The 13,254-nt window shown below is 37.2% G+C and overlaps 1 protein-coding gene across 1 annotated transcript in view; it reads right to left on the bottom strand.

Moving 5' to 3' along the window:
- LOC127430096 (sister chromatid cohesion protein PDS5 homolog B-like) overlaps positions 1–13,254 on the bottom strand; it is a 56,347-nt gene that overhangs the window by 18,830 nt on the left and 24,263 nt on the right. Inside the window, exons 17-23 of the mRNA XM_051679565.1 lie at positions 10,083–10,198; positions 9,135–9,240; positions 8,468–8,628; positions 6,138–6,261; positions 5,091–5,249; positions 4,280–4,348; positions 2,501–2,637 (exon numbers count right to left, since the gene is read on the bottom strand). Of these exons, the coding sequence (XP_051535525.1) occupies positions 2,501–2,637; positions 4,280–4,348; positions 5,091–5,249; positions 6,138–6,261; positions 8,468–8,628; positions 9,135–9,240; positions 10,083–10,198 (872 nt within the window). The remainder of the gene's footprint in view (positions 1–2,500; positions 2,638–4,279; positions 4,349–5,090; positions 5,250–6,137; positions 6,262–8,467; positions 8,629–9,134; positions 9,241–10,082; positions 10,199–13,254) is intronic.

Below are 13,254 nucleotides of genomic sequence, written 5' to 3'. Positions count from 1 at the left end.
CATTTAGTTTGAAGATGTGTTTGGAGTAAGGCAGTTTTTTGGCCGTGTAACATTCTCGTTATTTTTTTTGCTTTAAATAAACGTTCTTGAAAGTTACTGGACTACTAGATGCTATTTGCGTTCAACTCATGCTCAAATTTAACAGTGATATAAAGATATTAGATAGAGTGCTACTAAACTTCGAAACTGCACTGCACTAAACTATAGTACACATTAAGGCTGCACGATATATCGAATTTATCAAAATATCGCAAATGTACATAATCGCAATATGCATATCGCAAGAGCTTGCGATAACGGCATGATTTTAACCCCTTCAGACCCTGCGTCCATTGGAATGGACATGATATGTTTTTCTCTGCAAACCAATAAAAATTTATGCTTTCATAATTTGAACAATGCCAGGTCACTGATTGGTCCCTAATCAACCAATCACACTGAAGTTATCGCCCATCACTTAATATGAGAGAGCTTCAGGAATCACACAACACAGCCATGGCTCACCTACTAGACAAGAGAAGCAAGCACCCTTTTCACCTTTTAAATACTATTTTATGTTCATGATAGCTTCATCAATTTGCACAGCTTATAATCTTAACACTATCAAGTGATAATTTCTAAAGTAAATTTGAAGATAATTCAGGAGTTGTAGAGCACAGGATTTTTTTAAAAATTAATGTCCATCCCAATGGACATCAGGTTTATGGCGACGCAGATGGCAGAGAACAGACCGGGTGCGTGATTGTAACTTGGTGTGTGCGTGCAGTGTACATATGAGCAGAGAGAAGCCACATTTGATTTCAGTAAGTCATACTGTATCTTTCAATATACCCTCTGATGTTCATTCACGTTTCTTTTTTGTGCCATTAGACAGAACGCGCGTGCTGTGCACCGTTCCGTTTGAATCTCAATGCGTCTTCAGCATTAAAGAAATGAGTGCAGATAATGAGACCAAACAACAGCTTAAAACTCAGACTTGGCTTGTTTAATGGCCACTTTAGATATATCAGAGGATGGGTTTCAATGAATGGATTGTTCGGTGAAATCATTTCTGTCAGTGCAGCCGCAGCATCAACTGAGAACAGTAACGTTACACCAACACGAACTACGGCAGCGCTTATGGACACAAATAAAAGACCCACACTGAATAAAGTAATTAAGAAATGATTACGAATGTGAATGTAAAAAAAATATATTTCATAACAGACTATTTTAGGATATGCCATAATATGGTGAAATTAACTTTATATTCATATGCATTTAAGAATAAAATAAAAATATTTAAATATGAATTTTAATATCTGCTACATAGCTAATGGTAAAACTGTATATATTATACAGTCTAAATGCAATTTGGAACAAAAGTCAAATACTTTTGTGTTCACTGGGATAGATGGTCATTTTTAATTTAATTTAATTTGGACGGTGGGGGTTATGATGTTCTGTGGACTCCGATGACGTCATCACAGGAATATCATATCACATATCAAATATCGCATTATCCAACAACGTATCGCATATCGCATTTTTCCTCCATATCGTGCAGCCCTAGTACACATTATGTTTGCAACTACACTGCTATATATAATGCTTGCCACTATACTATATACACTACATAGAATATGCTAATATAATACTACTACATACAATGTTACTATATACTGTTGTATGTTACTTAAACTGTAACTGCACTGCTACTATCCTTCATTATACATAATACTTGCTTGTCACTACTGCAAGCTACTATATATTACTACTACAAACTATATTACTATATGCTATACATTATGCTTGCCACTGTACTTCCACCTACAATGTGACTATACTCTGTACTAAGATACTACACTATATACTACTACTACAGGTTCATATCCATGATACATTATGCTTGCCACTGTACTACAGTACATTTCATGCTTGCTACTGCTCTACACATTATATTTGCCACTACAATGCTACATCACACTACTACATTACACTTCATTATGTTTGCCATTGTACTAGAAGTAGACCGATATATCGGTTTTACAGATAAAAAAAAAAAAATTCATAATTTTGCATTTCACATTAAGAGTCCCTGGTGTATTTTGGGCTTGTTTATCCTTAAAAGTCCGGCATTATGCAACAAATCTTCATTTTTTTTCCATGTTATTTTTGGGATTTTGGTTGAACAATAAACTGCATCTGAGATTTTATTCATTAAGGACTCTTTGTCTGTGCCAGTCATAGTAAGGAAAGCATACGATTTAAAAAAAAATTTTTTACATTCTAAATATACATTTTAAAACCTATCGGCCGATTAATTGGTTATCGGCCATTCCCACCACCTTACTTATCGGTATCGGCAAAATCCACTATCGGTCAACCTCTACTTTGTACTGCTTATATATATATATATATATATATATATATATATATACATATATATATATATATATATATGCACTACTATTATAGCCACTATCCTTGAAAAGCTCCCTCGACTATTAGTGCCACTCACCCCATCTTGCCCTGTTCTGTCAGATCACCGTCACTGCTCAGGATGGCCGTCAGCATTCTCAGAGTGGAGTTACCAGATTTACTCTGGTTGTTCTTCACACCAAGAAGCCACCTCACCATCAGTTTAATTCCCTGAATCTGAAACACAGACAGACAAACAAACAATGAATTGATACTACATCATGCAAGTACCATTTATTTCCAATGAGGGGAGAAAAACAAACTAATTAAAATAGAAACAGAAAACATGGTTACAAACCCATGAGTACCAGGGTTATAACACTGAAGTTTTCTATTACTGCTTGAGGGAAAAAGAGAATAAATAATTTAACTGTCCGTCTAACTCAGTTGTAGCTACAACACATTACCATCTGAGATGTTAACTTTCTGAAGTAGCTGGTACTTTCTTCAATAAGTATGGGATAATGTACAGTCAGCAGGTTGTTGTCGCAAAATAGACCTCAACAGGGTGATCAGGACTCTTTTTGCCTTGAATTTGTGTCATTATGTGCAAAGTTTTAAAGCGGTCATGACTTGAGGAATCAAATTTTCCTTGATCTTTTGACACAAGAGTTCATTGTCCTTTTAAAAAAAACAAAAAAAAAAAAAAACATACTGTAAGTTTCAGAACTCAAAACTTCCTCCTCGCTGCAAAAAGAGCTTCTTGAAACCAAGCTGCCAAAATGACTCGTTCTCTACTTCCTCCACATTGTGATGTCACACTGTGGTAGACATTTGCATCTGACGGCCTCCACAATTACACATCAACACATACTTATTTACTTCCGTAGTCCCACCGAGTAGCGGTGAGCAGTGAGATGGCAAGAACAGAGCAGGTCAGTCAAGAGCAGAGAGCCAATCTAACAGAGGGCATACACTGTCAAGTCTTAAAGGAGAAGCAGCACCAAAACCAAGAGTTTCTGACAGAGGGTCAGAATGAGGGTGGAAAATGATCATGTTTTACAAATATATTACTTTTTTGTGTGCAAAAAACTTTACTAATATCATAAATGAACCTCAAGGAACATATTAAAATAAGGCATGTCATGACCCTTTAAATCGCTGAACAGCTAAATTCCACCTTCGGTTTGTGTCAGAGTTCTGCTGGTGCATATTTTGTAAATAATGACCATCTGACTCCTCATTATGCATCTTATTACAGGACTACTTTCCAAATAAATAAATAAATAAAAATAAAAAAATGTATTAAGAGTTGAAATTATTTTATTAGCCAACAGTGATCTGAGAAGCAGGAAAGATGACTAAATACCAGGATAAGCGGTCTGATCTGTGGATGTGCGGTTGTTACTCAGAGATATCAGACCACTAGATGGCGCCATTGACCAATCAGAATACAGTATTCCAGAGCACTATGTAATAAATATGAATAATAACTGGCACAAAAAATCTTAGTGATAGTTAACTTAGAAATGAAAAGTCATAGGCTAATTTACTCATCCTTATGTTGTTCCAAACCCAATATGAATTTATGTCTTAGGTGTTACACAAAAGGATATGTTATGCAGAATGACAACCTAAGTCACAATTCACTCATTTCAAGTAAAATAAAACGCAACGAAAGCAGATTGTGACTGAGATTAACAAATTTCCGAACATATCTTCTTGTGTTTCACGGACAAAAAAAAATGGCAAATGTGTTTAACAACATAGGAGCTAGTAAATTATGACAATTTTGTTTTTGGGTGAAAACTCTTTAAGAGCGAAACATGGTAGCTAAAGGTGTGATCTCTTTACTGAATATGTGCAGTCGGCATCTCACCTTAGCCAGTGTTTCAGGACAGACTTCATCATCTGGAACCCACAGCTTGGTGGTTTTCTTGCCAGGAATCTTTGAGGCAAAAACACAAAATCTAGATCAGTATGAGATGTGGCCTCTCTATACTCTAAGACTGTGAGGAAAATATTTCACTGCCTCGTTTTAAAGTCCTCTCACAAAGTTAAACTAAAAATAAACTGACTTCTTGTCTAACTTGCTTTAAAACCACTATAAAATGAAATAAATCCTTAAAACTTCAACAAATCAAATGATTGGATCAATGAACTTGGGAAGTAGAAAATCTCTAGTTGATAAAGTTTAAACTATTTTAATCTAAATCGATTACCCTGCACTCTTATAGTGGTTGATTTAAGGATCAAAGGGAAAATTCACCCAGTTCTCATTTACTCACCCTCATGTTGTTCAAAACCTGTAAGACTTCCTTTGCTCTGTGGAACACAATAGGAGATGTTAGGCAGGATGACATCCTCAGTCATCATTCACTGTCATTGCATGGAAAAGAGATGCAATAAAAGTGAATGGTGACAGACTAACATACTACCTAACATCTCCAATTCTGTTCCAAGGAAGAAGGGGAGTATTGCAGGTTTGGAACGAGATAAGGGTGAGTAAATGATAACAGAATTTTAATTTCCAGGTGAATGATCCCTTTAACCAATAATTCAATAAGCCTAAATTAGTCAATGGTTCGGGCAAAAACACATGCAAATTAAATGCCGTTTTCTCAACCAGCTCTAACAATACATAAAATTGCTTTATTTCAGAACAGTAATTAGGCTATGCTTGAACTCACCCGGTCGTTCATTAGCAAGTCTTTGACGATGAAATTGGCCACTAAAGATTTGAGCGGAGCTGCAAACTGTTCTGGGGCCAGCATGGCCAAGTGTCCCAGTGTTGTTAAAGGGGTGATGAGCTGCTCCATGTTGTCTGTATCAAGACTTTTATGCAGAGGCTAAAGAAAGAAAGCAGTCAGAGCTGAATATAAAAGATTTTCCAAAAGGCTTCCAGGTTTGGCTTTGAAGTCAACATGACATCAAAATTGCCCCATTATCTTCTTAAAACACGTTCTTGGTTTTATACACTGAGTGTACAATTCAATGACTGCAGAAACAATGCTTTTGACTTTATTTACAGATTCTGATCTGTAATTGAAATAACTGACCCTTCACTAAGCTCTGTCCTCCTTGGTTACCGTTGCTCGCTCTGACAAGCTTTGCAGAACTTCTCATAGGAATGAATAGGAGATTGCCGTGAAAAGTGTGGATTTTAGCAAAATATTCTTATAAAACAAATTGATATTCTTACGTGGGCTGGAATGAACAGTGAGATTGTTAAGCATGTTTATATGATGTTTTTCTAAAAAAAAAAAAAAACATTTTTAATTATACAGTAATTTGATTGAAAACTGAAGACTGTGAATCAGAATTGAGGCAAACGATCACAGTCAATTGAAAAGATAAAGTCATCGTTTTATAACAATATAAGTGAACAAAACTGATCATAACACACTAACTATGATGTTGTGAGCTCTTTAGTAACTATCGCCTTTACCAAGACCTGAATCAATACATAAATGAATTAACGTTAAGTTATTAGCTTTCATTTACCTTGGAGCAAATGTAGGTGTCCTCTCTGATGTTATACATGTTCATTTGGGAATGATACTGTTTAAATAATAGCATGCTTTTCTCAAGATTTATTTAAAGATTTTAAAGAAAGAAAAAAATGTGTACGGCAACAGATGCTAGGATCGGATTGGTCAGAAATGCTTTTAAGGCAGGTCTTAGCAAAGGGTCAATTCAGGGACACAATTGTAAAGGTAGACACAGACAAACGTTACCTCAAATATCTGTGCAAAGTGTGTGTCTCGGTTGGAGAACATGGCATGGATGCAGTGGATGGCGTATTTGGCTTGGCGAGGAGGACCTTTCTTGGCTTTGTGTTGCAGTACTGGTAACAGAACTCTAGCGGGAAGAATTAAGTAAAGCAGGCATTCATCACTCTATAGATGACAGTTCTGAACAAGTATTATTTCTGAAACTACTTTTTGGTCATGTAATGGTAAGGGCTGGGTCTTGATACATATCTCATGGTTATGATGTCCATTTACCTTACATAAGAAATTCTCTCCCAGCTAATGCTGTTAATTATACAGGGGACCTTCTAACTAGCTTTTTAAAAAACGAACAAATCCATGTATTTCATCAATAAAAATGATATTATATTGCATAAAATATATTTTGTTCATGGTTATTGTTTATTGGATAATTTATAGTATTTACAAATATTTACATTGATTTGTTGAACACGTGCTAAAAACCAGTACTCTCTCTTTAACAAAACCGGCTGTTCTGTAAAATACAGTGGTGCTCAAAAGTTTGCACACCCTGGCAGAAATTATGAAATTGATTTTGAAAATATGACTGGTCATGCAAAATGTCTTTAAGGATAGTGATCATATGAAGCCATCTATTATCACATAGTTGTTTGGCTCCTTTTTAAATCATAATGATAACAGAAATCACCCAAATGGCCTGATCAAAAGTTTACATACCCTTGAATGTTTGGCCTTGCTACAGACACACAAGGTGACACACAGGTTTAAATGGCAATTAAAAGGTTAATTTCCCACACCTTTGGCTTTTTAAATTGCAATTAGTGTCTGTGTATAAATAGTCAATGAGTTTGTTTGCTCTCACGTGGATGCACTGAACAGGCTAGATACTGAGCCATGGGGAGCAGAAAAGAACTGTCAAAAGACCTGCGTAACAAGGTAATGGAACTTTATAAAGATGGAAAAGGATATAAAAAGATATCCAAAGCCTTGAAAATGCCAGTCAGTACTGTTCAATCACTTATTAAGAAGTGGAAAATTTGGGGATCTCTTGATACAGGTAGACCGAGAAAGATTTCAGCCACAACTGCCAGAAGAATTGTTCGGGATACAAAGAAAAACCCACAGATAACCTCAAGAGAAATACAGGCTGCTCTGGAAAAAGACGGTGTGGTTGTTTCAAGGAGCACAATATGACGATACTTGAACAAAAATGAGCTGCATGGTCGAGTTGCCAGAAAAAAGCCTTTACTGCGCCGATGCCACAAAAAAGCCCGGTTACAATATGCCCGACAACACCTTGACACGCCTCACAGCTTCTGGCACACAGTAATTTGGAGTGACGAGACCAAATTAGAGCTTTATGGTCACAACCATAAGCGCTATGTTTGGAGAGGGGTCAACAAGGCCTATAGTGAAAAGAATACCATCCCCACTATGAAGCATGGTGGTGGCTCACTGATGTTTTAGGGGAGTGTGAGCTCTAAAGGCACGGGGAATCTTGTGAAAATTTATGGCAAGATGAATGCAGCATGTTATCAGAAAATACTGGCAGACAATTTGCATTCTTCTGCACGAAAGCTGCGCATGGGACGCTCTTGGGCTTTCCAGCTTGACAATGACCCTAAGCACAAGGCCAAGTTGATCCTCCAGTGGTTAAAGCAGAAAAAGGTGAAGGTTCTGGAGTGGCCATCACAGTCTCCTGACCTTAATATCATCAAGTCACTCTGGGGAGATCTCAAACGTGCGGTTCATGCAAGACGACCAAAGACTTTGCATGACCTGGAGGCATTTTGCCAAGACGAATGGACAGCTATACCACCTGCAAGAATTTGGGGCCTCAAAGACAACTATTACAAAAGACTGCATGCTGTCATTGATGCTAAAGGGGGCAATACACAGTATTAAGAACTAAGGGTATGCAGACTTCTGAACAGGTGTCATTTCATTTTTTTCTTTGTTGCCATGTTTTGTTTTATGATTGTGCCATTCTGTTATAACCTACAGTTGAATATGAATCCCATAAGAAATAAAAGACGTGTTTTGCCTGCTCACTCTTCTTTAAAAATGGTACATATATTACCAATTCTCCAAGGGTATGCAAACTTGAGCACAACTGTACTTCTGAAAATGAGCGCTTGTTAACGAGCTTGTTACCCCGTCCTAGTAATGGTACACAACAAAGTTTTAAATTTTATAATTATTAAAATAAAACATTATTAGAAATAAAACAAACACATCAAGGAAAGTCAATCTTTAATAAACACAAAATAAACAAAATAAACACAAACTTTCTATTTTGAACAGACAGGCTCATGAGACAAACTCAAACTTACGATTTGATGTGTGGGAAGCTTTCCTCCAGTTTGTTGCCAGTGTTTTTGAAGATCTGCAGTGCTGCCTCAGCCACCTTCTCATCATCCATCTTCAAACAGCCTAGCAATGACTCGAATGTCTCAGCAGAGTGGAAGGACACAGGGTGGGTGAAGGACAAGACCTGAGAGGTGTGCATATACTTCAGTACAGATACAAACAGTACACCAACAAAACAAAGAGAAGCAAGAGGCTAAGCCCCCAAAGAGATACATGTGAGATATTTCAATTCAAAACGTACAATTTATCTAAACATTTTCAGTTTTATAAACCAATTTAGTTCTTACATTAAACATTTTGAATCAACTTGGCCACAGTGGCTGTTTGGCGGAAATGATGGCTCCTCTGAAACGGTTTAAAAGGGTTTTTTCCCCCCAATCAGGGTAAAAACATCATATCCAGACAAATATTGAATATCATCAAAATGCTGACATTTTTTTTTAGATAAAGTTAGATCACCTAGTATACAGAATATACACAGTGGTTTAGCCTTTTTTGGCACTCCAGCAACAAATGTTGTATTAACTAAATCTAACTGACAATCCAAATATTTGCATGCATGCATGTTTCCGAGCTGACTGGTGTAAAACTGACACAGACATATGTGGATAATGCGTCCAGAGTACTTACCTTCAGCAGTTCCAGGCCGGCTCGAATGGCTTGCTCGGTCGGGACTCCCTCGTCTTCATCATCAGCAGTTCCTTCTATAGATTTATTTACCTGTTTGATAAGTGCACTGCAGAGAGACAGGAAGAGTGGAATGAGTCAGGCTGCGAGCCTGTTATGTTATTCAATAATGAACATTTGCGTTTAATCAATTCCAGGATGCTTTTATCCAAAGCCACTTACATACAGTATGAGAATAATGCAAGCAGAAGCAATTAACTCAAAGAAAACAATACAAATAGTGCTACTATTTCAACGAAACTCTTAACCTTAATGTACTATTCTGTCGTTTTTTTATCAAAATCACTTTTTCAGATGTGATAAAAACAGTTTCCTTTATCTGAGCAGTACAAGACTTGGTGACTTTTCCTCCACTTGCCATCTGAACAAACAAAAAAAATTGTGGCCGTAAAAAATATTTTCGTAAAAGCAAATGTTTTTTATTTGTCAAATACAATACATTAATCAGGCACAACGCAGAACAAACACACACTGAAATGAAGGGGTGAGAATATAAAACATTAATTTTCCTTAACATTATTATTAATTCACTCATTACATTTTGAGGTTTGAAAAAATTACATCTAAAACAAAATTACGTCTTCACTTTGTAACACCAGCTCAGGTTTGACTTAAGCATAATGTGACATTATTGCAAAAAATTACACTTTAAAACAGTAAAAAATCCAATGTTTAACTTGACAATTAATAGTTTGATAATGTCTAAATATACTGTAAAATGCATAACTTGTAATAAAATTTAGAACTAGTACATTGTAGGTGGCTGCATAGAACACTGCAGCCATCTACTGGCCATTATTGTCATAACATGATTTTTTACTTCAGGGAAGAACATGTTATCATTTCTTTTAAATAAAAAATAAAAAAATCTGAATTGGAAGGTTTACTGACCTGATGGATTCTGTGTCGATATGGACAGGTGCTATTCTCTCCAGTAAAAATTTGACCATCTCTAGGAAAGGGTTGCTGGGCTGTTTGGGGCTGCTTAGTTTTTTGGTGATATCCTTCTGTGGAGTTCAAAAACAGCCACAAACTGAAACAACTTGAACAGTAAAGGCAGAACTCTAAAATAACAACTGACAACTGCAGGGAGCAAAAATGCAGGACTATACTCTAAATCTGAATTAACCCAATAGCAGCAGGTGTTGATCATTTTAGGAGAAGTTAGCCAATCAGAACACAGGTCATTCGTAGTGGTCGACCGATACAGTTGAAGTCAGAAGTTTACATACACCTTAGCCAGATACATTTAAATTCAGTTTTTCACAATTCCTGACAATTAATCATAGAAAACATTCCCTGTCTTAGGTCAGTTAGGATCACTACTTTATTTTAAGAATGTGAAATATCAGAATAATAGAGAGAATTATTTATTTCAGATTTTATTTCTTTCATCACATTCCCAGTGGGTCAGAAGTTTACATACACTTTGTTAGTATTTGATAGCATTGCCTTTAAATTGTTTAACTTGGGTCAAAGGTTTTGGGTAGCCTTCCACAAGCTTCTCACAATAAGTTGCTGGAGTTTTGGCCCATTCCTCCAGACAGAACTGGTGTAACTGAGTCAGGTTTTTCAGTTCTGCCCAGACATTTTCTAGCAGATTGAGGTCAGGGCTTTGTGATGGCCACTCCAGTACCTTGGCTTTGTTGTCCTTAAGCCATCTTGCCACAACTTTGGAGGTACGTTTGTGGTCATTGTCCATTTGGAAGACCCATTTGCGACCGAGCTTTAACTTCCTGGCCGATGTCTTGATTTGTTGCTTCAATACATCCACATAATGTTCATTCCTCATGATGCCATCTATTTTGTTAGGTGCACCAGTCCCTCCTGCAGCAAAGCACCCCCACAACATGCTGCTGCCACCCCCATTCTTCACGGTTGGGATGGTGTTCTTCGGCTTGCAAGCCTCACCCTTTTTCCTCCAAACATAACGATGGTCATTATGGCCAAACAGTTCAATATTTGTCAGAGGACATTTATCCAAAAAGTAAGATCTTTGTCCACATGTGCAATTGCCAACTGTTGTCTGGCTTTTGTATGGTGGTCCTAAACAACTTATCAAAACTATAGTTTGCTAATATGATATCTGTATAAAAATGAGTTTTAATGACTTCAACCTAAAGGCACAGGTATACTTCACTTTGTGCATTCCGTACTGTCTCGCGCACAACTTTGAAAGTATACCTCACGCGGATGAGCGCGAACGGACGTGTTTGACACATGTGCAGTAGAATTGCTTTGTTATACGCTACCAGACGGAGAGCAGCACAGAGTCGTGTCATTTACAGGACATCCACTCTGAAGGATAAAGAAGAGAAACTGAGGATTCGTCATTAGAGGAAGCAAGAACAACATCAAAATGAAAAATCTGGTTGCGCGCGGATATCCGTGGACACTCCTGATGACAAAAAATACATCACGCGGACCGTTGTCGAACACGGACAGGACTTTGGGCTTAAGTATATGTAAATTTCTGACTTCAACTGCATATCAGCGGGGCCGATAAATCTGCCAATATACGGACTTTTTTTTTTTTATTAATCGCATCGGCCAATACATTTTCCTGTTTGGCCAATTTGTTTCTCGAGGGCACCGAACATTGCCTGCTTGCATGTGAAGTGACTGAGACATGTAAACGACCAGTCACGGTTCGTTTTGTTGTTACGTGCCATCATGTTACTACAATAATAGACCGGTGTGCAACACAGTGTCATTTAAACGGTCCGCATATCAGAGCCGCAGCAGACGCGTTTGAGCTCATAATGTTAAAGTGCTCACCTGTTTCATTCTCCCTCTCTCTCCTCAACAGTTCGCCGTAACTTTAAACTGTCTTGTCTAATGATAAAAAGGCAAATATCAATAAAAATAATATCTCGTTTAAACAGATGTAAAAAACTAAAAAACAACCTCACACAACTTGAGCAGATCCAGCATCCATCATTGATTTACCTCTACAGCACATATTCTATCAGCCTCTCCTCAACAGTTCCCTGTAACTTTCTTTTCTAATGATAAAAGGCAAATATCAATAAAACTTGTATTATATACTGTTTGCAAATATGCAGATATCTCGTTTAAACAGATGTAATTCACGAACCTCACGAAAATCCAGTGTTTTTCTTCCCGCCGAGCGCTCATCTAATATCTTCCTCTGAAGTGCATATTCTATCAGCCAGAATCAAAAACATCAGGATCAAAAGTTCATCTGTTTCACAAATCATGACGGTCAGTCCGTGACAATCCAAGCAGGCAATCCATGCTGTTTAAACTGTCAGAAGATTGCTGCTCGCGCTGGATTCGCACGAGCGCGTGAGTGCAACTTCAAGGCTGCATCCGAAACCAGAAACATGCTGCCTCCGGAGGCTGTATACTGAGGTAGGATGAAAATAAGGTCCTTTCCAACTGTTCGGAGACCAGTTTCCTTAAGAGATCGATTAATTCAAAACAGCTGTCAGTTAAGCCATTAACTAATTAGGCAGCAAGGTAGCAAGTCAGCTGCCTACGTTTTCGGATGCAGCCCAAGGTAAAAGTGATTCATGTGTGGTATAAGTAAATGTATAATTCACTATGCACTGTATCTACAATTGCCGATTACTAATGTGGACATGCCATCCATGGTTGCTGGACTACTGTTATTTCCATCTACATAATATATTAACAATTTCTTCATGTGCAAATAAATTAGTAAAATTTGATGACTAAACAGAAATCTGAAGAAACTGCTATCTACCACTTAAAATGTGTGAAATTGAGTAAATAGTGTTAATAAGAGTTTATAATTTTTTTAAGCAATTTTATGTTTGTTATTTCCTATCTTAAATTGTGTGATATATCGGCATTGTATCGGCCACCCTGCTCTCTGGATATCGGCATCAGCCATTAAAAAACTCATATCGGTCGACCACTAGTCATTTACAGAGAAGTCCAAAAGGTCTAGTAGCCAAGCGACCCATTTTAATTCCAAGGGTAAAAGACACCCATTTTAATTCCAAGGGTAAAAGAGGGGGTTGAAAATAGTCATGTACAACAAAATTCTGACTGTTGTGGCCCAAAACACCTTGAC

This window comes from Myxocyprinus asiaticus, chromosome 39 (genome assembly GCF_019703515.2).
Source record: "Myxocyprinus asiaticus isolate MX2 ecotype Aquarium Trade chromosome 39, UBuf_Myxa_2, whole genome shotgun sequence".
Classification (NCBI taxonomy): Eukaryota; Metazoa; Chordata; class Actinopteri; order Cypriniformes; family Catostomidae; genus Myxocyprinus; species Myxocyprinus asiaticus.
This window is presented reverse-complemented; position numbering and strand designations above follow the sequence as displayed.